The sequence below is a fragment of the Chionomys nivalis genome, chromosome 1, assembly GCF_950005125.1.
Source record: "Chionomys nivalis chromosome 1, mChiNiv1.1, whole genome shotgun sequence".
NCBI classification, from domain to species: domain Eukaryota; kingdom Metazoa; phylum Chordata; class Mammalia; order Rodentia; family Cricetidae; genus Chionomys; species Chionomys nivalis.
The window spans coordinates 84646785-84673830 of NC_080086.1; the positions used below are offsets into that span (position 1 = coordinate 84646785).

The 27046-nt window shown below is 39.4% G+C and overlaps 1 protein-coding gene across 1 annotated transcript in view; it reads right to left on the bottom strand.

The window, feature by feature from the left end:
• Window positions 1-27046, bottom strand: part of Prdm5 (PR/SET domain 5) — a 154703-nt gene continuing 127657 nt past the window's right edge. The window contains exons 14-15 of the mRNA XM_057770980.1: window positions 10707-10811; window positions 1-387 (exon numbers count right to left, since the gene is read on the bottom strand). Of these exons, the coding sequence (XP_057626963.1) occupies window positions 223-387; window positions 10707-10811 (270 nt within the window). The 3' untranslated portion in view covers window positions 1-222. The remainder of the gene's footprint in view (window positions 388-10706; window positions 10812-27046) is intronic.

Here is a 27046-nt window from a genome sequence, read left to right on the forward strand (position 1 = left end):
AAGCATTTTGTAAGCTACAAAGATTTTTTACTTTGCATTTCTTTTTAGTAAAAGTAAGATTTTTGTTTACATCTCCATCTATAAATTCCAAAGATAGACAAATGAACACTGAGAGATCAATGCACTGCTTTGGGTTATTTCTGTTAAGCTGATCAGGTGATAGGAATCTGGGATTCATATTAGAAGCCCCTTCTACATGGTTTGGTTCCTCGACAGCTACCATCAGCTGTCTGCTACACCATGAACATTGTCCATATGCACTTTGAGGTAGTCATTTCTTGTAAACTTCTTATGACAAAAATGGCACTCTGCCATTGGGCGGTTCGGATTGTGAGTCATCTTGTGTCGGATGAGCATTTTCTTCAGGCTAAAAGCCAAGTCACAAACCTAGAAAAGAACCAGATACCTCATATTTATGATGAGAAATCAGTCTGTCATATATACAATATGAAAATTCATTTTATTAAGTATGTGCTAGTGGGCCTAAGGACAAACTACGCTCTCAGAATAAACGGAATTTCACACCCAGACAAAGACATTAATTTCAGTTTTCAAGCATCACTTGCATTTAATTGCATGGCTTGCACCACCCCCAAGCATCCTCTCCTCTCCCAGCTCTGGACCATGTCAGAGAAACAACTTCCTAGGGACACACCTTCCTTAGCATAACAGAGTGTATTTACAATCCATAACAACTCCTCATGTGCTGTGATTTACAGCCTGGATGACATCTCTCCACAGGGCATAAATACACAAGATTTTTTTTACTGTGATGTTTTTAATTTAGTCCCACTTGAGATGTAACTGGCTACCAAGGCTGTAAGAGTTATAACCACTTGTGATGTGATTGGGTAACAATGCTTTAAGCATTATATCCACTTGTGGTGTGACTGGTTAACAATGCTGTAAGTATTACAACTCAAATTTATTATCCAGTATTCCATTTCTTTCTTTCTTGTTTCATCTATATTGCTTAACTAAAGCACATAAGCAGTTTATTTCATATAAACTCCACTACAGGGCAGCCCAGCTTAACATCCCTATCAAACAACCTGGTGATGAAAAATACCACAGCAGCAACATGTAAGCAAGGCAGAAAAACTTAAGTCACAGATAGAAGTCAAATTCCAAGTTTGATCTTACTCAATTTCACACACACATACAGTCTCTCTCTCTCTCTCTCTCTCTCTCTCTCTCTCTCTCTCTCTCTCTCTCCCTCTTTCTCTCTCTCCTTAAAAGTGCATTATGCCACTGGAGTTAGATTGTAGACACTCACTAAAAGCTAGGCTAAGTTCTTCTTTTGTCTTCACTAGCAAGCGGGATCATTGGAATATTGGAAAGAAGAGACTAAGTGGGGAGCTACCACAGGGGGAGTGGCAGTGAGACTTGCCCGCCAGGTGGGATTCTCTGCTAAGTGTCCTCAAAGCAGCCATTCCCAACATTTACTCCAGCTTAATGACTGATTTCTGGGACTTTTCTGGGCAAATCTCCTTATTATTAGAGGGAACTTAAAGGTACAGGTCATTAATCCATAAATATTAGTTGAATTTACAAAAGTGAAATAATGGTAGATGATAGAAGGAAGGTAGAGGGGATAAAGACATCTATCTAAATCTATACATAAATATATATGGGCAGCTTTTATGAGCAATATAAAAACCTCAGGAACTATGAATACTTTCAAAGAAATAAAAGCATGTTTTTATGGAAAGTACCTTGATGTGAAATAAGTATCAAATTGTTTTGAAAGTGTAGCTTCAAATTGATGATCATTTAAAAAGAGAAACTTTGACTTCATCTGCATGTCCTATTTCTCTGGCCCCTTCTCTGAACCCATGCAAAAGTAAAGAGCTCACACCACTTGTAGTATCTTCTCACAGAAATTGCAGTGAGTCAGCTCCTTCCCATGGTGGAGACATTCACATGCCACCCAGGGCTCGACTCTTCCTCTCTTACCAGGCTCCCTCTCCCTAGGACTCCTTCCCCTGTAGCCTCCAACCATGCTGTTTGTTCTCCTGAAATGCTCTTATCTTAGAAGCTGACACCTTATCTTTTAAGCCAAATAGATAAACACACACAGAAAAAATATGGGGATACATAAGCAAATAATTCTTTCTTAACTATTTTTTTCACAGCTGTTTGGCATTGTACCTTCCCTTCTCAGTCTTTATCATAAATGGCAATTAGGTATTCATCAATGTTTATTTATTTAATGTTATGCCCTCTATAATGACAGAGCAGATGCCATCTTGTTCACCTGCCCATTTTATGCCAAGCATGGCTTTCACTATTGGCCAGAATGTCCTGTAAGTGATTTCTGCACATTGTCTTATTCAGTACCCATAGCTGCACTGCTGAGTAGATAGTATGTAACCTTATTTTCACAGAGGGAAATTGAGATTAACCAGATTCCCAACAATAGAAAGTGATTTCTAGAACTGGAGCCAGGTAGTCTGCACTCAGCCCATACTTCCCCAGGGCAAATCACAGGATCAACTGAAGATTCTCACTTTAACTTGAGATATATGAACTGTTTCTCCCATTTGTCTGGCTCACACCATTTTAAGGAACAAAAGTGACTTAGAAAATATAAATAAGGTTTCCAGATATTTGGGCTCACTCTTGGGAACGAAGAAATACAAACTTCAAGTGCTCTGGATACAAGTCTTGAATTTTTCTCTGTGGGAAAATGAGAGCAATAATAATTGGGGAGAATGTAAAGGAAGCTGAGCAAGATGCTGAAACTTTTCTTAGTGGCTGAGAACTAAGGAAGTCCAGAGGATCCCCACAGGAGAGGAGACAGGGACAACCCAGGAGAGACTGTTCATTGAGAGCCTGGGTAGAGCTTTAGATGGCAATGGAGAGCTGCTGATGTCACTCTTGTGAAAAGGATTACCTGGATGTGAGAAGATTGGCATTCATTATCTTAAGTATAGGGATTAAAGGACTACAATGCTGCTCAGAATCAACCACTCGATGCCAGGTCATCTATAGTCACACTGAAGTTAAGAGAGGCTGGCAAGAGAGAATGAACCCTGCACAGAATAAAGTTTTCCTTTTCTTCACTTCCACCAGGGCTTCTCAACCCTGTCCTGACTTAGTACCAATTCAAATACCAAAAATGGGGAAACTTTATTTTTCACTATTACTCTAAGAAAGAGGCAGACTAATTTTGTTTTAGAATATAGTGAAACAAGTTATTGAGAAGGAAGTTCTTCCAGAGCTGGGAATGGAAATTGTATATAAACTTCAGTTAAAATACTTATAACACAATGAATGTATGTACCAGTTGATATAATAATAACATGACAAAGGATTTACTATCTTTCTCTGGTAGTCAGTAACCTAGGATAAATACTTGTAGGAACATTAGCTCTGTGCTAATAGAGGCACAGATGTGAGCACACTCAATGTTTGTAAGGGACTGGGGCAAGTTTTAAGCAATGGGGCCATAAAGTCTAGGTGTGGATAAAAGCACATGGCAGGGATGGAGAAGGATTATCTCTTGGGACAGCACAGGTACTGCCAGGGGACAAGAAGACAAGCAGGAAACTGAGGGTGTGCAAACACTGTTGACTTGAAGAAAGAGCAGTTTGGAAGTTATTAGAGAGAAGACTGAGAAGGACGCTTGAGTTGAAGGTTGGGAATAAAGTCTGGAGACCTGAATAATCCTAAGTGGGAATGGCAATCTTTCATGGAACTGGCAGGAATTCACTGAAGCTTTCTAACAGATACTAAGACAGATGCTATTTGGTCAGCAAGCAGAAGCACAAAAGCTACTGTCAGGGAGGCCTAGTCCATGTTCCTTTGTAAGCCAGACATGATCGGGATGTGGATTAGGATAGTACTTCATTCCTTCAAGTTTTCATTCTTAAAAATACTTATAGCATGTTTTTTTTATATCTGAGGATTAGTTCTAGGTTTAGAAACAAAGAAATGAGTAATAAAGAAAAACTCCCACTTTCATAGAACCTGTAGTGCATAAGAAAGTAACTAAATAAGGGCCAGCAAGATGGTCCAGTAGATAGGCCAGAAAACCCAACAGAGTTTGATCCTTAGGATACAGGTGGTAAAAAGAGAGAACTCAGTCCCACAGGTTTCCCTCTTGCCTTCACATGTGCACACCCTCAGTAATAAATGAACACATAAACAAGTGAATGAATAAATAACGTAATAAATAATTCAAGAAATACATATTAATGTATAGAGATACAAGAGGAAGTAATCTGAGCAGGACCTAATGGGAGCATTGGGGCAGGCCATAAGGATACACCAATGGCCAGGCATGTTGGAGTCCAAGATTCCAGTACTTGGTGGCAGAGGCAAGATGGTTGCTTCAAGTTTGAGGCCATCCTGACCTACACGTGTAGCCAATACTGGAACAAAATGGGCTACAGAGTGTAATCTTGTCGTAAAACAGCAGTAAGTTTAAAAATAAGTAACCAGCAAACAAATAGGAAAATAGAACAAAACAAAAAGATACCTGAAAAGAAAGGAGTTCAAGCAGAGAAAACAGCAGCTATGAAGGCACACTGGTGACCATAGTGAGAGATGGTGTTGAGTACATCAGAAGGTAGGGGAGGAGGGCACAGGTGCAGACCCTGGGGAGGACAGTACAGGTACAGACCCTGGGGAAAAGAGCACAGGTACAGATTCTGGGGAGGAGAGCAGGTGTGGATTCTGGGGAGGAGATTAGGTGCAGACCCTGGGGAGGAGAGCAGGTGCAGACCCTGGGGAGCAGGGCACAGGTGCAGATCCTGGCAAGGAGGGCACAGGTGCAGATCCTGGGGAGGAGGGCACAGGTGCAGACCCTGAAGAGGAGGGCACAGGTGCAGACCCTGGGTAGGGGAGCACAGGTGCAGATCCTGGGGAAGAAAGCAGGTGCAAACCCTGGGGAGTAGGGCACAGGTGTAGATCTTGGGGAGTAAAGCAGGTGCAGATCCTGGGGAGGAGAGCAGGTGTAGATCCTGAGGAGCAGGGCACAGGTGCAGACCCTAAGGAGGAGAGCACAGGTGCAGATCCTGGGGAGGACAGCACAGGTGCAGATCCTGGGGATTTCTTTTTGAATGAGATGCATGATCACTGGAGGATTACAGACAGACAGACAGACAGACAGTCAGACAGATTCAACCTCTGCCACTCTGGGTGGCAACTTTAAGCAGAGTGTTAGTAGCAAAGATGGATCAGTGAAGAAGTTACTTCTGCATTCCCAAAGACTAACACAGTAGTTGGGAAGGTGTGGTGAATCTGTAAAAGCCAAACAAATTTGCTCACATGGAGGGTATGAGAGACATGAAAGTGGCAAAAGAGTCTAGAGGCAGCCATGGGTTTGAAACACATCCAGAAGAGTAGTGACAGAAAGGGGGTTACTAAGAGATCAAGCAAGACAAAGGCCTGTCAGTCCAGTAGGTAAATGTATTTTATTTTCCTGTTTGTCAGGTTACCGAACTCACTGAAGAAAAAAAATGAAAATAACAACTGAACATTGACATCAATACCAACAACTCAAGATATTGAATCAAATATAAATAGTATTAATAAAGAAAGTCTAGGACTAATGGACTGCACAGATGAAGTCTACCAAATATTCAGAGTTACAGAAATATCTCTTTCCCGCAGTGAGAAGGACATTTTTAAAACTTATTTTCTGTACTTAACATAGCTTTGTCACCCAAGCCAAATGATGATATTAAAAAGAAAGAAAAGTAGAGATCAACATTTATGGATCTAGGTGCAAAAGTTCACACACACACATACACAAAATGAAAGAATATAAATATCTATTAAGTGGGTTGTTAGCCATGGCCAAGTAAGATTTATTTCAATGGTAGTTTAAATAAGAAAACAGAAGAACCTGTCACATTAGTAGAACAAAGAAAAAGACAAACATGGACATTGAGAGGGCATTTGCTAAAATTCAGGATTGTTTGTTGGTTTGAAAACAAGTATCTATTTAAAAATTTGTCGGTATAACCAAGGGTGTTTATTGAAACTTACATTTAAGGTCAACAAGGCAGAAGACACCCAGCACTCAGTGTAAGGGGGCAGAAGACACCCTAGAGGATGCTGCCTACCATCAGGCCAGTAAGCCGGCCCCAGGACATGAGCATGGGATAGCAGTCCTGCCCCTTGCCTGGGCAGTGTGGGAGAGCTGGCCCCAAAGGCATGAGAGCCGGTGAGCTGGACCCATCCCTAGTTGGCTACAACATTCCAGAGAGTGGGACCCATGCCTTCCTTGGGCAGCATCGTAGAACTTACTACCCTGGTAGTGTGGATGCTGGAGAGCAGGCTCACAGAGCATGAGAGCAGACGATCTGGCCCTGCCTTTTGCTGGGCCAGTTCTGGAGAGCTGGCCCTGGTGGCATGGGTGAGGGAGAGCTGGCCTCAAAGGCATGAGTACCAGAAAGTCAGCCAGTGGTACCTTTCCAGCCGCCATAGCAGGAAAGTGGCTCTGCCCCCACCTGTGCAAAGAGGAGGAGAGCTGACCTTGGTGGTGGAGGTGCAGGAGAGCAGGGCCTGCTGAATGACTCAGCTACCACCCAGGCCCAGATGCAGGACTCTGAGTTGATCCACCTCAATATCTACCCCATCCATGAATTGCTGCAGTGCCTCCAATCCTGCAGAACCAAAGCTTCAGGACCTTCATGACACCGAGCTACAACAGGATATCTGAGAGGAACTCCAAGGAGAATCCAGTATTGATAGTGTAGCAGAAGCCAGAGACCTCTAAACAGACCAAGGACTTATGGTAATTAACATTTGCAAGTAAAGATGTTTGGGCAATTAATAAAAAATACCTCACATTTAACACTGTATATAAAGCTGAAAGATGGTGAAAGAATGGATCCCTAGCAGACTCCATATAAAAAAAATCAATTCAAAATAGATCTAAGACTTAAATATAAGAGCTTAAGGATAAAATGTTTAGGGAAAAACAAAAGGACCTTGGTCTGGGCAAGAAATTTTATATATAACATGAAATATGACAAAATTCTGAAAAATATAAAATTAACTTAACATCAAAATCTCTGTGCATAGAGTATTATCAGAAAAGCAGAAAAAATACTTCCAGAATGAAGTATTTATTTGAAATAAAATATTTGCATGTCATGCAAAGTTTTTATCCAGGACTTTACATAGAATTTTTACAACTCAACAAGAAAAAGCCTAAGCAGGTAATTTTAAAATGAGCATTTGAGCAAATACTCCTTCCCAAGACAGAAAAATATACAACAAGCACATAGACACTTAACTTCATTAGAATTTAGGGTAAAGTCCAAACCTAGTGGGATACTTCACACATAGCAGGATGGCTGAAACAGAAAAAAAAAAAAAAAAAAAAAAAAAAAAAAAAAAAAAACAGGGGAAAATGTACTCAAAGATGGGGGGAAAAAAAACATGAATCTGTATACAACCCTGACAGGAATATAACATGGTTCAGCTCCTATGATTAACAGGTTGTACAAACCACACTCAAGGACAGCCTCATGCCCAGCAGTAGAGGGCCAACTCAAAAGGAGTTTGGTGACATTTGTGGCATGTTTTATCTACTAATACTTTTGGGGGCATTTTTATTTTACTTGTCTTTTGCTTGTATATTATGTTTTCAAATTTGTGGATTGTGTGTATGTGTGTTTTATATTTTTGTTTTTTATTGGCTTATTTGTTTGTGAGAGGGAGAAGTAGAGAACAGGGAGAGGGGGAGAGAAGACATGAAATTGGATGGATGGATGAATGGGAAGATAGGAAAGATCTTAGTAGAGATAAGGGAGGGAAAATCTTGATCAGAATATGCTATATGAAAAAGTATTTTCAATTAAAATAGAATAAAAACTCAATTATTACACAGCCCAGAAATTCCACACACACACCCCAAAATGAAAATAGGTACTCAAACAAATTCATTTATGCCTGCCTGCCACAGCCAATATGTAAAAACAGCAAAAGCAGAAACAACAGGTGACTACCAATGGACAGACAGGTAAGCACACGTGATAGGTCAAGAGAACAGAGTATCATCAGCCATGGAAAGGGATGTTCTGCAAATGCATGCCACACTGTCCTAGGAAAGGGAAATTTAAAAAAAAAAGGCAGACTAATGATTTTTGGGGACTAGAGGAGCTGGGGAAAACATTAATGGGGTTGATTTTCTATTTTGGTACAAAGAAAAGTGCTTTGCTGCTGGATAAATATGATTACACAACAAGGATAATGTGCTAAATGCCACCAAATTACATATTTTAAAATGGCTAATTTATGTTAAACAAACACTTCACAGTCAGGAAGATGATGCAGCAGTACTTGTTGCAAGCTTTAGGATCTAAGCTTCACCCCCAGGACTCTATTAGTCAGGATTCTCTAAAGAAACAGTATGTGTGCCAGGCGGTGGTGACACACGGCTTTAATGCCAGCACTCAGGAGGCAGAGGCAGGCAGATCTCTGTGAGTTCAAGGCCATCCTGGTCTACAAGAGCTAGTTCCAGGACAGGCTCCAAAACTATAGTGAAATTCTTTCTTGAAAAAACTGAAAAAGAAAAGAAAAGAAACAGTACATGGTGTGTGTGTATGTGTGTTATACACACCTACATGTGTGTGTCTGTGAGTTTGTGTATGTCTATGTGGTCTGTCTCCTGTGGAAATGCCAAATCTCAGCAGTCCCAATTAAGGGCTAGAGTCCCCCGAAGTCCTAGAGAGCTGCTACTTTTCAGTCGACGCTGGAATTCTGAAGAAGTAGGTTCCAGTACAGTGGCAGGACAGGTGGACAAGAAGAGTGAGGTAAGCAGGCAAAACGTAAGCGCTTCCTTCTTCCATGTCCTTTTATGTACATTGTCACCTGAAGTGTACAATGTACAATGTCCTCCCACCTCAAATAATCTAAGGAAGAAAATTCCTCACAGGTATCCTCAGGGGCTTTGATTTTAGTTAATTCCAAATGCAATCAGGATGACAAGCAAGATTAGCCAGCACAGGACCTGATGTGGGATTCTCTTTTGTATACTGTAAATATGTTTTATTACCATTGGTTGACAAAAAAGCTACTTTGGGCCTACATTGGCACAGAATAGAGCAAGGCGGGAATTTCAAGACCATATAGAGAAAAGAAGGCAGAGTCAGAGAGATGCCCATGTATCTATCAAAGGAGGCAGATGCCATGTTGCTGCCCAAGAAGCAAGAGGTTAACAAACCGCAAGCTTTGTGATAAAATATAAAATAATGGAAATGGGTTGATTTAAGATATAAGAGCTAGCTAGCATTACGCCTGACTGATTGGCCAAGCAGTGTTGTAATTACTATCATTTCTATGTGATTATTTCGGGTCTGGGCAGCCAGGAATGAACAACACTATGTCAACACAGGACCTACGTGGTGGAAGGAGGGAATGGAGTTCCACAGGTGCCCTCTGACCTCTACACCCACACCATGGGGCACATGTGCCTACACAGGTATGCAGACACATAAAGTCTGTTAATAAATCTTATAACTTTTAAAAAAGATTTCAAAATATCATGTCAAAGGTACCCAGGGGAACACATTGACATCCAAAGTGATAAGAAAGGGTGAAGGCTCCAGCTCCTGATAGGAATGGAAATTTAGAGGAAGTGTCTATATGCTACTGGCAGATTGTTTCAGGCCTGAAACGGTTATCTGTGTAGTTGTACAACCAAGACACTTACATAGGCTCTGTCTCTATAAAAGAATTAACTAACTGAAGTTACTGAGCTAGCTCCAGTTCAGGATCATGCTCTATCTGCGTGCATTTCTCTTGCTACAGGTGGGTTTTCTTGAAGAGTGCTGGAGAGGAAGGTATCAGCGTGCGTTGCTGCTTTAGCCTCCAGTGAGCTATCACAGGATGGAGAAAAAGTCTTGCGTTTGTCAGTTCCCGTTCACAGGTATTCCTTGCACCATATGGTCCCCGCTGCGACATGCCAGTGGGATGACACTCTTGAGTAAATTCAGCATTTACAGTGAATTTGTACAGGGCTGCTTCACACATTACTGCTTCAGTGTTTCTTCTCATACCAACTTCCACTGATGCTCTTTTTTTATATTTATTTGTCAAGAACAAGCCTTCTCTAACACTTGGGTTGATCAGATGACATAAACATTGGTAGAAAATAATCATTTCTCCATCAATGTTCTTAGTAAATTTACTAAGAACAGTAGCACTCTCTCCTTTCAAAATTAATGTGAAACAGTTATGTCAAATTATTTCAGTTCAATTCAAATATCCAAAATAGAAAATGTCTTAAGTAGCATTATTTAACAGAAATAAATTTATAGACATATTCTAAAAATTCAGCTTATATTTAACATCTGAGTAGCTAAATATATTTTTTACATTCTGATTTTGAAGAACAATTACAGACACATACAATATATTTTCATCATACTCGCTACTGGTTCAACTGTCACTAACTCATCAAGGATTGGGGCAGATGCCTGAGTTGCCTCCAACTATCCCATTTTTACACCCTGGAAGAACAACAGCTCCTTGGAATGAAACATTGGAAGATATCCTGATGAAAATCCCCGTTTATTTGCTGCTAGTAAACCATAATGAATAAAATATGATTGTACTGAATGTGCAGCCCAGAGTTAAATACAGCAGAAGGCACCGATAAACTCACAAAGCAAACACATGCACAGGTACAGACAGTCCTCCTGGTACTGCAGAATACCAGCGGAGAGAAAAGAATCCCAACTCACGTCACACTGAAAAGGCTTTTCTCCTGTGTGTGTCCTCTTATGCTCATCCAGGCCCCGCTTCTGGCTGAAAGCCTTGCTGCACTCTGAGCACTGGTATGGCTTCTCCTGCAGGCACAGAAAAGAGAGCACCAAGAATGTCAGTGGATGGAGTGGATCGGCTGCTGAATCTCCACGGAAAGGCGAGTGTTGAGATGGAAGACACCGTCCTCGAGATGTGCAGGGAAGAGCTGAGTTGCTTCAGACCTCATGAGAAACACTAATAATCATTTCTGGACATTGTAATCTAGTCGAAAGTGAGCAACAAAGGCAGGACAGTGTCTATCCCACTAATACTTTGGGCACTGTGATTCAATTTTTAATTAGTTATTTTAGTTAAGAGGCACCATAACATTTTCCTATGGCATTTTGGGTATTGTCACCTAAGAAAGCCAAGGATCCCTCAGTTAAATGATGCAACTATTATAATCTCTGGATTGAATATTTCAGAGTCAAAATTGCTTTGTAAGTTGGAAGATAAATTTAAAAAGCTAGAAAGTACCTTTGATTGATGTATTTGATGTATTTTAATCTTGATTACAAAACATTTTTCTTCCTGGTATAGAGTTCTTTTTATTAAAACTAAGAATATTTCTAAGTGAGACTTTTCTTGCTTTTCTGTTATAGGCTTTTAAGTATGCATCTCAAAAGGGAGAAAAGTGCCCACATTTTCTATTCACCTAAAGATTCCAATCTATACAACAGCAGAAACAGCAGGAAGAGAACATGCTGGAGATTTCCTGATCCAGCAAGTCTCCTAAATGACAGGCAGACACAAGTCCTTATAGAGAACCAGGTAAATCAATGGGGAGACACATGCATTCTTTCTGAAAAAGAACCTGCACCCACCCACTTCTTACTAACTTCTCATTACTCCTAACCTGCTTCACTGCAAACACATCAATCCTCACTAGTCAAGCACAGGTATACAAGAGCCCAGACTGGATGCTACGGGCACAGTGTGTGATGTCAGGAGATATGTGTTCCTGCTCCCACTCCTTCCTCTAAGAACTGAGTAGTCCTCATTGTTCCAGGAACATTCCCTAATATACATAGCCCTCCTCTTCCTGTGAAACAAGAATCCATGCATACAGCCAAGAGCACAAAGGAATTATAATTTTACTCTCTAATCTCTTCCCCTTAGGTTCACTGAGGACCATGGTGGTTAAGACAGTTACACAGAGACTGTCAACAAGGAACCATATAATAGTAAAAGCTTAGGAAGCCATAAAGATGCTTTGACTTCTGTCAAGTTAATAGACTTGAGGCTGAATGATCTCCTGCCTTCCCAAGGATATAAATGAAACAACTTATAGACCCATGTGGCTAGAATATAAAAGCATGTTCTCATACCACTTGCTATAATTTGGGTTAGTCCTCATAAGAGTCCTATTGGTGGCACCACTTAGGAGCAGAGGTAGCAGGTGGAAGGGAATTAGATGACTGGGGGTATTCTCTGAATGAATTGTAGGGCTCTGCTTTCTTCTTCCTTTCTTTCTGTTTCCTAGCCACCATAAGGTGAGCAGCTGCCTTCATTATGTGCTCCATGTGACAGGCTCAAAAGCAGCAAGGTCAAGCGACTAAAGCTCTAACACTGAGAGCCAAAATTAACTTTCTCTCCTTTTAAGCTGATTATCTCAGACATTTGTTAGAACAACAGAAATACTGTCATGTTTCATCCTGCCACTCTGAGATAAGAAACTCATCCACCGCGTTGTCTCACAATCTCACTACACTTGTTCCGTTGTCTGATGCAGGGATCTTAAATATGAGCACACAATCATGGGAACTGATTTCAATGTCCTCATGGAGAAATATGTAAAATAAATCACACATTCTGACTCATATGCGAGATTTAACTAGACATCATGATTAGGTTCCTGATTTATGCTATTTCTGACTGATTCGCCAGTCTAGTTGAGAAATGTCCTGACCTTTGTCACTGTGACCTGGGAACCAATGCTAACTGGAGGCAATCTATTTATCAGCTAAACAAATCCACGGTGGCAGAATTAATCAACCATCTAATTAGTCTACTCTAATCAAACAACATCTGGCAGAGCTCATCCTGAAGGCAGCTGTATGGAGCTCTGTGTCTGACACCTTGCCTATTGACAACACAACACCAGTTGTGAGTCATTGACACCCTTCTATACAAAGAAACAGCAACTTAACTCATAAAGATTTTCTAACAGCTCTCAATATCATTTAGGAAAGCTGTGGACAAACAGTTGTTTTTTGATAGAATTTGTTGGGAACTCCTCCTTTGAGAAAAAATCTTATTGAGGTCCCCCACCTCACACACACAGACACACACACACAAAGGCATGTTAAGAAATGAAAGTTATCTTCCATTTCAAATTAATTTCATTTTCCACATTATATATTTTATATTAATGGCTTTCCATGTTTAAAGGTTAGGAAAATGAATTTTCCTAGATGATCCTGTCTTATTACTTTTCCTGTCTGTGATTATGTATGAACATGCATGTATTTTTTCATGGGTGTGGGTGCATATGTGTATGTGTGATGGTCAGAGATTGATTCCGGTGTCTTCTTTCTTTCTTCTCCACTTTATTTACTCAGGAGGGGTCCCCTGTTGATCTGGAGCTCACAGATTTAGGCGAGTCATCTTGCGGTTTCCTCCTCCCTAGTGCTACTGAAACTGCCTGTATTTTTATGTGGCTTCAGGGAGCCAGAACTCTGGCGCTTACACTTGCAAATCAAGTGCTTTATAGATGGCGTCATCTCTCAGGCCTCAGTTCTTATTTCTAAACTTAAAAATTTATCTTAAAAATTTCCTGGGTTACAGTGGTGCACAGCTGTAATTCCAGCACGTGGGAGGTGGAAGCAGAGGATCAGGTTCAAGGTCATTCTCAGCTATAAGGAAAGTTGGAGACCAGTCTGGCCTGCATAAGGCTGTTTACAACATAAAATAAAACAAATAAAATCAAATATCAAACAAACGAGAAGTTTTTTTTTTTTTTTTTTTTTTTGGCCATGCAATTATCTAGGCCAGTGAGATAGCTCAATGGGTAAAAGCACTTTCCATTAAGTGTGACAACCAGAATTTCACCCCCAGAACACACTCCCACTACTGTGCTGAAACACAAATGCTCAAGCATACCCACATATGCACAAATATAGATTTAAAATTCCCAGAGCATGGACTTGATGCAGATTACTTAAACACGAAATTTTTATATACCCAGAAAACTTTCAGTCCCCCCTTTTTCTCCAGCAGCCCTGGTGTTAACCTTGTAGACAAACCATCGTGTACAAGAAAGTGAGACTTTGTTAACTTAAGTGCTGAATTACATTTTTAAAAGGATATGGAGCAAATTTTACCTTTTAATCTCATGTGAAAAAACACTGTATTAATGTGCAGTATGAAATATGAAGCCTATAGTGGGCAGACAACATATAACCAGATTAACTCTTTCTATCCGGGACCATAACAAGACCCATCTACCAACCCTTCTGAAGATAACACCCAGAGAAGCCTGAACCACCCACATTAGTTTAGGTCAAACTGCAAACAATTGAAATTTAGGACCAAGTAATTCCTGGGAGAAGAGATGTCCTCAGTATCCACTAGATGATAGCAGGATACGGTTCCCCACCGAATCTCCAGACATTGGTTCAAGTCCCTGGAGGAGGGCAAAGCACAGAGGTTCTACAGTACACTTTTGGAGCTTTATATACTGAAAGACGGCAGTTGTTGCAGTCTGTTGAAGAGTGGTCATTTAGAAAAGATAATAAAAATTCAATACCCGGAGAAGTTAAGCATCTGAACATCATCACAATGCCAAAATGTTGTGATGTGACACTCCTCAGATTGTCTTCGCCTGTCACAATGAGCCACTACTGCTTTTGAGGCACCCTTGGAACTGCGTGGGCTTACAATAAAACTGTCTTTGTTGATAGGTGCCTATAATTCAATTTTATCATTATCTAGGAAAAGAAATGATGCCTATGCTAGAATATACTCAAAGGCTTAAATTTCATATGGTTAGGAGATTAAATAAGGAAAAACTACTTGTCTGATGTGGCTGACAACACATGGGAAGGGGGAATTCATTACTTGATTCTCTCTGTTTCTATAAGTCTAAAATTTCTGTATAAAAGTTAAAAGACTTAAAATACTGTTTTTATGTTATTCTAAAACTTGAAACATAACAACCTTCTTTCTTCCAAGGTCATGTCTTTCTCTATTGAGGGGAACTAATTATATTTACTATTTACTATATATCAAGATAATGGACTTGTAAACATCAAGTCAAACTAGCTGTTTAGAGATAATTCCATGATCTGGTGTTGGGCTTGATAGCCATGAAATCTCAGCCTGGTAGGCAGTTGTTTTCCAAAACCTGGCCCTGAATGTTGAAATATGGAGCCTACAATGTGCAGGCCACATGAAACTGGGTTGACTCTTTCCAGCCTTGACCGCAGCCTTGACCAATCCTTCTGCAGCGATGTTTGGGGTATCTGGTGCAAGGCAAGTATGTGTATTTCCCATGGCACTTCATACCACAGCTCCTCCATGACCTGCAGTAATCCCAACCATTAACTACAGGTCAGCCTTGACCAGTGCCCTCAATGTGGCAGACTCAGACTCTGGTTTCTTTAGTGAGACTGTGTGGACAAAAGATTACTACTGGGTTCCATAAAATATCAAATTTGTATCGAATCGGAGCTGCAATTTATAGGAGGGTTTGTGAGTGTGGTCCCTCTAGTTTCTATTACAGCTAACAGGGCAGATCTATAGCCTGCAGAGCAGCTGGTCATATATCTAACATTTCCTCTTAATGGCCCATTTGTGAGAACACACACACCACTGGCTGCACACGATCAGGGTGTGCTGAGCCTTCCTCTAGAAGCTGCCCTGCCGAGCAAGCTCTTACAGATGTTTACAGCTTCTCTGGGTTTTTACTCACATCTTATTTTTTATAGTCAGTGTGGTCATTCAACATATGACAAAACATACCCTTGGTCTAGTAAACAAAGCACCTAAAAATTACAACTCATAGGGAAGCCTTTGAGAGCAAGGAGAATATTTAAAGCAGGTTTCTACACAGCATATCCATAATTGCTTCTGCATTGTAGCTAATGGGAAACACATTACATATAAGCCAGGAGAATGAATTGCAAAATCCACATATAGGATACTAAAAATAAGCACAGTGAATACAATCTCATTTTCATATAAAAATGTGGTAAGGAGACACCTGGTCCATTTCTGATTAATTTCTTCTTATGATCCATGCAATAATTTGTAAAATAAGTGAGTAGCCAGAAAGTCCAATTACATGCACAGAGGGGGTACAGGAGCTTATCAGGCATAAAACAGGCAAGAGTCATGCAAACTACTTGAATGTGCTTTGCTGGAGCTACATGCAGGACTTCAGTTTGTTGCTGGAGCAGCAAGACAACCTGCATCAGAGGAAACACATCCCTCACTCCATCCTGATTGTGGACCACTGTATTTCAACATGCCTGATAATTCAAGTTGCCTTGGAATCTTTTAAATAACTACTTGCTGTAGAATAATCCTCTTGTACACTGTAAAGATTTGTCACTTGCATTGGTTTGATAAAACACTGATTGACAAGTAGACAGGCAGGAATCATAGGCAGGGCAACCAAACTAAGGATGATGGGAAGAAGTGTGGAGTCAGAATGGCCAGCTAGATGCAAGGGGAGCAGGAGATGAACTTGCCATGCTAACAAAGGTACCACTATGTCACAGAGTGTAAATAAAAAATATGGGTTAAGAAAATATATGTAAGAGCTGTTTAGTAATAAGCCTGAGCTATTGACCGAGCATTTATAAGCCTCTGAGTCAGTTATTTGGGACTAGGTGGTTGGCACAGGAAACATCCATGTACATTTGGTACTTCAACGTGTGCTTGGAATTTCCACATAAGACCTGATAGAGCTTTAAAAAAGATTTTAAACACACATAAACAGAGTCAAACTAAACTTCTTGGTAACCACCGCTGAGAAATATTTAATTATGAAAGCTGCTAGATTAAACCAACCTTTATATTTTAAAAATATCTTGACTCCAAAGTTTAAGTAAAAGGATATGTTACTTTGGGAAAGAGGGTCTGCTTTTTCTCTAGTGGCGAGCAAAGGCTTTAAGAGACAGCTTCCTTAACTCAGTGTTAGTGGCAAAAAATGGGAGGCTCTTTTAAGGAGCCCTGCTACCAAACATTTGAACGGGGTTCATGAGCAGTGGGTGGCATACTACTTGGTGGCAGTGTGGATCCAGACACTTCCTAGAGTTAGAGCAGTGAACATGGCTCCCAAGCTAGCAGTAAACATACCTCTGCCATAAGACTAGCCTCTCAAGGAACCAAAGAATGGGATGGAGTCAGATGACAAAGTCTCTTCTTTGGTCTTAGCTCAGCATTTTAAAGACTCATGTGGTCAGAAAAATATAGAGATATGCAGTAAACACAGATTCAGAGGGGGAAAAATCCTGTAAACAGTTTACAGCGTATTAAAATATATCTATATATCTATATCTAGGCTTGGGAGAGAAAAGAAAAAGGTAGAAAAAGTCCTTAAAAAGGAATAGAGTAATAAAAAATTATAATATACAACATAAATATAGAAATACACAGAGTCTGAATTGTGTATATTGTTGTGTTGTCTTTAAATTTTTTAACTAATAAGGGAAAATGATAACTGTTGAGAAATATTTGATTATAAAAGCTGCTAGATTAAACCAACTTATATATTTTTAAAATATTTTGACTCCAAAATTTAAGTAAAAGATATGTTACTTCGGGAAAGAGGGTCTGCTTTTATTTCTACAGAAAATTAAGAACTCTGAATTCATTCTGGGTTAAGAAAAATCAGGTTTGATTGAGGAAGTGCCCCTGAAAAATCTGTAATGAAAATGGATGGCCCAGATGATCCAATGTTTCAGAATGCCTCTGCTGCAGTTTCCTCTGAGTTTTGCATCCAGAACTGCTTCAAGGATGCTGGATGAGATGATTCAGCCTCACGGAAAACTCCAGTCAAGACTTGACCATAATCCTAAATTACCTCAGAGTCCCCCAAGATTAGCCACACCCACAATCAACAGGAAGTAGTCTAGAAAACTATGCCCACACTCCCAAAAAATGGGTTACAAATATTTATTTTCATTTAAGGGGCTTGGTTACAAGTTGTTATTGGTAATGGTCAGGAAAAAAGCTGAACAAAAGAGATTAGATTCAAGGATCTTGATCTCATTCTAAAAGGAAAAGGGGGGATATAGAAATAGGATAAAAGGATTGATTATTATATCTACTTGAATCCAAAAACCAACTATTATTTTTACATTTTAGATTGGTATGGATTTTGGTTTATTGATACAACTTTTAAATTAATTTAGTTATATTGTATGTATTTTCTACTCTTCTCTAGGGTATTAGGTCTATGCATCTCATTTAAAAATATAATACATGATTACAGAATATAGGTTAAGAGTCATCTATAATACTCAAACTTATAGTCATGTTAGGTCATACACAGATATACTTAGATGGTCTTCAAACACTTCAAAGACATACAGAATATGGCATTTAATATGCTTAACAACCTAAGGATTTTCATGACAGTGAGACGTGGTCTTACAGCACCAATCTACTTCAGAGAAGATGATGTGCATTGAAGAAACTCAGTATAGAATTTTTTTTTATAGCAAAAACCAACCATGGGGACAAAGAAATTTCCCTTGCCTCAATTGTTGTCCAAACTGGACCAACTGGATATAAAAAGTAAAAAGGTGACTGCTGAAATTTGCCAGGACAAGGACTTAGATTTCCCTGCTTTACAGGAAACTCTATCAGATATTCTAGACCAGCAGGCCAGAGTTGGATACTCCAAAATTACAGAGGAATGTTGGGTGACTGCCCAGGCAGCTGAGGTTCCTATCATTAGGTAACATTTTACCCTTTTGGGGTCTTTGATGGATTTGAAGACTAGATAGTTATAGTTATGATTCTTTAGTTATGATAAAAGATAAATGAGGTAGAAAACTGATGTGGGATTCCCCTCTGTATGCTGTGAATACCATTGGTTAATAAAGAAACTGTCTTGAGCGCATGATAGGGTAGAATAGAGCTAGGTGGGGAAAACTAAACCGAATGCTGGGAGAAAGGAGGTGGAGTCAGGGAGAAGCCTTGGAACTGCTGCCAGACACAGACATGCTGAAACCTTGCAGGTGGTAAAATATAAAAAATGAAGATGGGTTAATTCTAGATGTAAGAGCTAGCTAGAAATACACTTAAGTAATTGGACAAGCAGTAATTTAATTAATATAGTTTCTGTGTGGTTATTTCAGGAGTCTGGGAAGCCGGGAAATGAACAAGTGGCCTCCATCCAACACAAAACTTTAGATTCACAAAGATAACAGAGTATTTTCTCTAATTTTTCCACATACACATAGACTGGATATTTTAACTGTAATTCTTACTTGATGAGTGTTTTGTTGTATATAATCTTACTATGTTAAATTTAAAACCTTTCTTTTTAATTAGACAGAAAGGAAGAAATGTTGTGGAATAATCTTCTTGTACACTCTGAAGATTTGTCACTCAAATTTGTTTAACAAAATTCTGATTTGTCAGTAGCCAGGCAGAAAGTATAGGTGTGGTGACCAAACTAAGGATGACAGGAAAGAGAAGGACGGACTGATGATTTGCTAGCCAGAAGCAAAGGGATCAGGAGATGAATGTGCCATGCTAATGAAAGTACCACCATGTTGCAGAGCATAAATAAGAAATGTGGGTTAATTTAAAATGTAAGAGCTAGTTAGTAATTAGACTGACAAATTGACTGAGCATTTAGAAGTAATATAATGCCTCTGAGTCTGTTATCTGGTAGTGAGAGGTCAAGACAAGAAATGTCAGTTTACAACTACTACCCTCTAGAGTCCACTCTCAGAAAGCATTATTCACTGAACTGGACATGGCTAAGCACTGATGCTTCAGAAGTTCCCAAGGTGCTGTCAAGTGCAGTCATGAGGGAGGAGCTGCGATCTGGTCCATGCTCCTGTAAGGGCATCCTAAAAGGCTAACTGAGCAGCAACAGTGGAAGACAGGCCTGTTGGCCCCTCCTGCTCTTATACTCCTCTCACACTGCACTGTAAACTGCCCTTTGGGCTACTGTTTCACACTAGCTGGCAAAGGGATAGGAATACTTTAAAAGCTCCATTCCACTAAATTGTTAAGCAATACTTGGAATTTTCTATGGTTATGCTCACTTTACAGATGAAGAAATGTTAGTTTAAAGCTATGCCAAAGGTCACAAAATCAGGAAGAGAGGACAGAATTCACAACAAGTTCTACTCTAAGACCCAAGACCACTCACTGTACTACATGGCTCCTGGCAGCTCACAAAACTCTTTCCTTTCTCTCTGGCCCTGCGAGCAGAGCTCCATTCTGCTGATTATCACCTTTATCTGCTTAGCTACTCTGAAGGAGGAAGATGCTCCCCAGCTCAAGTGAGGCATCTGGTCAGACTAAGCTTCAGCCCATGCTTGTTTAAAAATTGGCATCAACAGAAGAGCTTCAAAAATGCTGATACCTGTAGCGTACTCCCAGGGAAAGATTTCCTACTGGGGTTGTGTGCCCAGGGCTTTGTTATTTTTAAAAGACTGATGCTTTTAATTAAACATGTTGGGGAATAGCTGAGAAAGGTCATGATGGCTTTTTTACTGCTGTTGCAAGTATGACTTTAGATGGGAGTATGAGAAGTAACTCTGGCTCCCATATGAGGAGATGCTGCCTGTGCTATTAAGAATCACATGCAGAACAAGGGCAGAGCTAATATGGTGGGAGACATCAGAAGAACTGGGTCACCTCGTGACCTTGTTGAGCAAATCATCAGCTCCGGGAAGTCTCATATTTAAGAACCTTACAGTTTGGGGTGAACTTACTCAACATACCTCACCTGAGATTCTCACTCACCACATTATATTCTTATGACACATAAGCAAAATACTGCAGAGGGTGCTGAGTGAGTAACAGGGTGAAGACAAAAAAAAAAAAAAAAATCCTCACCCGCCAGAAAAGCACAACAGATTCACCAAGAAAAAAATATCAAGGCAGGTGGACTAGATAGAGCTGAAGTCTACCAGCCTATCAACTGATAGGTTCTATGGCACACAATTTGAAATATGGAGGCTGGGAAAAGAACACAGTGGTAGAGTGTTTGTCTATCAGTGTGAGGCCCTAGGCTCAATTCCTAGGCTTTAGAAAATGATAGCATATCCAAATATAAACAAAAACCAAATACAAGAATCTGAGAGGCATTACATAAGTGCACAAATGACAGAAAGTGAGAATTCATCACAGGCATAAACTCACATTTAAGAGTCATTTCTAATTGGTCCCTGAGGACTGAATAATTCATCTTGCCTGCTTCCAAAAATAACAGCTCTGACATATGTGATGGTGGCAAGTAGATTTCACTTCTCAATAAACCCATACCATTTATTCAGAGGTCTGCAGGAGAAAGGAATTATGTAGATTCATCCTTAGAAGACGCATCTCTAATTCTAAAGAAATAACATACTTCTCCGATTACTCCATTTTGAAAATAATCACACAGCACAAAGGTGCTATTGCACATGTGGCTAATCCATCCATGAGCAACAGGGTATTGATAGCAGCCAAGTTCATGTCAACAGTAAAACGAAGCCATCAAGTGGTGGGCAAAAGACAGAGGAAGTAGTATCAATGTAAATTACACCTAGAGTCAACACCCTGCACAAATGGCAGGGAGCTAGTAATAGAAATGCATCCTTTCAAGCCTCAGAAAATGCTGGAAAAACCTAGGCTGTCTGTTTGCACAGGTGGGGATTCCAGGACTGACCTAATAGAGATCTTACCAGATCAAAACTGACTCAAAAGTCATAAAATGCTTTCTTAAAAAGTCTAAAAAGTCTTAAAAATAAAAATATAGCATGAGATTACTGTAATAAGTGAGAATGGCTTTATATATCATCTGAGAATAATAAGCATTTTTAAAGACAAAGGGCAACAAAAGATCAATTTGAGTTCAGAAAATTAGTGACCTCACTTTTTACTCTTTTCACCCAACACCTCTTTTCTCTCTCTCTCTCTCTCTCTCTCTCTCTCTCTCTCTCTCTCTCTCTCTCTCTCTCTCCCTCTCTCTCTCTCTCTGTAAATTGGAGCTCAGTTATTTCACAAGGGTAGATTTGTAAAAACTTTTCAGCACTTCTAGAGATATTATGCAAAATTCATCCAGCTGGTGTATGCTTCATTCCTCATCAACAGGTCCTAAATTTGCTTGTGGAAAACTAAGGACTGGCACTTTTGTCCAAGTTGCTTTTGGTTGTCTCTCTGTCTCCTTATGAAGGGCACTTATTAATGTATTTCGAGAATGGATAACACCAACTTGGCATATTTGCCCAGGACTAGCCTGGATTTGACCCTGAAAGTCCTATATTCTAAGAAACTTTATTTTTCAGCAAAACAGAAAGGTTATGATTATAAAGCAAGACACTGCCCAAACACCTCTATATTCCCCTAAGTGTGGAATGATGGGCTGAAACTATGTACCACTTGGATACTATCTAGGGACTGTACACATCACCCTTATATTTTCACTCAGTTGTCATTTGGCAGGATAACACACTAAACAGAAAGGACTCTGCTAATGTAACACCTCCCATGCCCCAATCTTTCATCCCATGTGCAAACAGTTAAAGTCTCTAATTTAATGACAGCAGGAACTTAGTTATCTACAACAGCAGCACTCAGACTTTATTTTTAGTTAGTCCTTTCCCTAAGGCATGGTCATGACACCTCACATTCCAGCTGACATGGATCCAGGTGGGGCAAAGGAAAGAAAGAAGCAGGTAAAGTGAAGTGACAGCTGCTGACCTGGGCATGTGAAATGCATTTTCTCAACAGTAGGTACTCGTGGTTTTTTGTTTAAGGAAGAACATTTTACAGAGAGGGGTATTTTTGAACTCTCCAAGCTATTAGAAGTTGTCTAACTCAGAATGTGTTAGGTACAAGACTGGGTTAAGCCAATGTAGTTATTTTTAGCAAGCTAAAAGGCATAGAAAACTCCATGGAATGACATCTCAGATTTGAACCATTCTTTTACACACAGATAATGTTGATCTTAGCTCTCAGTGTCTTGTCATTTGGTTTAGAGATACAGCCTCCGAATGAGGGAATACTAACATAGAAGAAGAGCTACCAGCCCCCATCTCCTGGCCACTGTCCCCTCTCCTTTCATAATTGCGGTTGTGATACTTTTCTATTAGCAACTAAGTATCCTCATATTACCTCAACATAAACAGCACACTCAGCACAGGATCCAGTTAAAAGAATCTGCATTTTTCACAGAGAAGCAAACCACAGTGAGGTGGCTCAAGAACTCAGAGATTATTCAATGAGCATATTTCTCTTCTCTCAAAGTATTGATACCACTGACCTCTAGAAGACCTCTCTTCAGAGAACCAGATAATATAACCAAATACTTATAGGTACAAAATGGGAGCTGTGGAGGGAACCAGCAGGCCCCAAGCTCAGTATCACATGAAAAGGAACATTTAGCATTGGGGAGTCTCAGCACAATACAGATGTTGAGGGCTCAGTCATATCTAGCCAATGGGGAAACAGAAGTAGAATTTAATACTTAAAATCCAAAATTCAGTCAATATGTCACATATTACTTGGTGATAAACTGTCCTACTGTTTAAAGTATTAAAGACTATTTCTAGGTGGAATATCATTTTTTGGCACCGACATGATCTCTGTTTATTCATCTAAAGACATGTTTAGACCCTTCAGTCTGTTGCCTCTACAAAGCATCAAAGTATTGAACCTGACTCACACTGTCATGGTGAGCCAAGTGTAGTCATTCACTGAAGGCAAGCAGCAGCAGGAACTGGGCATGGCAGAAATGCGAGAGTATGTATGGTCATAAATATGTGAATACAAACACATACAAGGTGTAGCAACAACAAAGTTTTAGCTCCAATGCAACTAATCCAAAATGCAAAGTGGTCTTGGATTCACTGCTGCAGGAATCTGGGCCATGTTCACCATCACAGACTAGAGGAGGGAGTATGGTCAGGGACTTGGTAAGTTTTAAGGTAGCCCTAGTGATTAAGGAGGTTCTCAAATGTCTGTCTTTTATAGCCAAAGCATAAAAGGAATCACTGAGGAGTATCTGACTATGGCAGGTTTTTTGTCTTGGTGACAACTAATCCTTGAATGAATGGTTTATGTCACTAGCAATTTGCCCCGGACTGACCCAAGGGATGAATGAGTTTAGATCTGATTAACAGTCTCCAGAGTTCTTCCCCAACTCCACCCCAGCTTTATGGTTTCCAGAACACCAAATCTCAAATAATAAATCTATTCATCTGTTACAATCCACCATCAAGGACACAAGCAATCATTGCCATCATAGCCACTGTAAATCATAATTCCATAAAGAAAATCTTAGGCAAACAATGCATCCATGTGATGTGACCTTAAAATATAACTAACTAACTAAATAAATAAATAACATTTGGTGATGAAAATGTGTTTGGAAATCTGCCCTCAATTCTGGTTCCTATTATCTCCATTTATAACCTTGAACATACAATGATATAAGGAACTAAACTACACATGCATGCACTCTCTACTAATTCCACATATATTTAACAATATTTACTCTTCATAATGTAAACAAAGGCTTATTGGTTTCTCTAAGTGAATGTTCTCTCTCTTTGTGTGTATGTATATACATTGTATTTTGAAGACAGTATCCTACACTGTAGTTCAAGATAACATGGAATTCCCTATGTAATGAAGCTGACTGTGAACTACTGGCACCACCCCCGACCTACCATTGTGTGCTGGAATTACAGATATGAGTATTATGTGTAAATTCTCATCCATTTGCCTATCAGTCAACATTTAACCTAATGCTATGCCTTGGATGTATCTATGAGGCTTTTAATATCTATATTTCAGTGTTCCCAAAAGAGGAACTAAAGTCATATGAACTCATGGCATCTGAATTTCCTATTTCCCATTAGGGAGACATGCTACATAAGAAATATGCATAGAATATGATTTGACTGGGAATTCTCATGTGTATGATTATAAGACGTAACTTATAATTGAGAACAGAGCTGCCTAGATAGACATGGTAAAGAACATAGTTTTCTGAGCATCATGTTTAAATACTCCACAGAAGCCGTGGAACTGAAGTCTCCCCCAAAAATGTTTCTGTCTAGGACCACAGCAGGTTTCCTTGATAAAGAAGATGATAAGCACAGAGCATACAGATTTGATCTAAGTATGAAGTAAAGAAACAGAGCCAGTGTGCTAGCCTCACTCAGGACCAGCAGATCTTACTCAACATGAAAACGATTAGGGCCGGTCAAATGCTGAATGAGTAGCTGCTTCTCTTAGAGTCTAAATTAAGAGTGATGCCTTCTTTGTTGAACAAATGAAGACACTCATATACCCATATTTTAAACTGAAGCCCAAATGGATGATCTAAATTAGCAGTTCTCAACATGTGGGTCATGACGCCTTTGGGACTGCATATCAGACATCTTGCTTATCAGGTATTTACATTATAATTCATAACAGTTGCAAAATTACAGTTAGGAAGTAGCAATAAAATAATATTGGTTCTCACCACAGCATAAGAAACTGTATTAAAGGGACACAACATTAGGAAGACTGAGAACCAGTGCCCTAAATTCTTAAAGTCTCAGTTTTCTTCACAGAACTGGGATACTATCAACAATAAGATTAAGGCATTTTCCAAATTCTACAATCTTGACATTAAGGTGTATGGCAAATGAGTCCAAGAGATCTTTAAAAGCCTGGCTCACAGGACCACTTTCTAACCTTGATATCAACTTGACCTATGACATAATGCTGTTACAGATTATAATTCTAAAAGACTGGTTTATATACTATGGGAAGCAGTATATTATAACAGTGTGATGACATAAGCATTAACTTCACAGACAAAGATATCCAAATTCCATTCTTGATGGTGATCACATCTGGGCGACTCTAGATAAATTACACACTTCACTGAGTTTGACAGCCTTAGTTATTAGCATGAGACAGAATACCTATGTCTTCTCCCCTTTATGTGTAAACAAAAGATCTCAGAAGGGTATCTATGTCTTATATTAACCAGATTTTGTCTATTTGTAACCACAATATGCATATTAATAAGTACTGCAAGTCCAAACTGAAAAAAGCTATACAGATTATGAAAATATAATTAGATGATTTTACCAAAAGAAAAGTAAATCATGAATGAGCTTCAGTGTATCACTGCTTTTGGAATCTGTTAATGGGAATTTATATAAATAGATTCCTTTATTTTAAAATTCTTATGATACTTTAGTAATTAGAGCTCTCTCAATAGGGTGAAAAATAAGTAAAATTATGTTTAGAAAGAAAATAGTATAGAACATTTCATTTTTTTCTAAGAATGATGACTTTTTTAAAAAAAGTTTTCTCTATACTAACTTTCTTAAAACAAATGAAAACTCAAACAGCATGGACTACACTTCCATTTAATATTGAAATATATTATTAAAGTCTAAAGATAATGTGGTATTGGGAAGATAGCAATTAGCATAAATGCTAAATATTTATAGAGTTTTATTTTAGCTAAATCGTCAAACCATTCTGCATAGATTCTTTGTTCACATCCCAGCTTCACAAGAATTACTAGGCATCTTTGAAATAGCTGGATTAATTACTGCATAGGGACCACATAGGGACAGGAAGCTGTTCTATGTCACATGGTACAAAGGCCCTTAAAAGAACATGATTGAGTCTGATGCAGGGGCTCCTGGAATACCTCTTGTAGGAGCCACAAGAACTAAAGAAACACCTGAACTAATGGATCTTGGATAACTAAGCACAGACTTTGATGCATTATGGTCTGCTCTGTAGATGCTCAGTGCACTGAGCAGTCAACTAGGCCTGGAGATGAACAGCAGGAACTTCGCTCCAGGATTCTGCAAATTGGGGAGACAGTGAACTACCAAAATCAGTTCAGCTAAATATGCAATACATAGTGACTGCTCATAGATGAAGCCCTTAGACAAGCACTGAAAGATTGAGAAATAAAGGGGATGTGATTTAACTGAGCACAGGACTTCATTTGTTTGCTTTTAAAGTGTTTCCAGATGGCAAAGTCAGCAATAAAACACAGAAGGACATTTCAGTTAACAAGACAACCCAAATAGATCTAGAGAGCTGGAGAAGGTTGTGAATTTGGTTAATCTAAAAT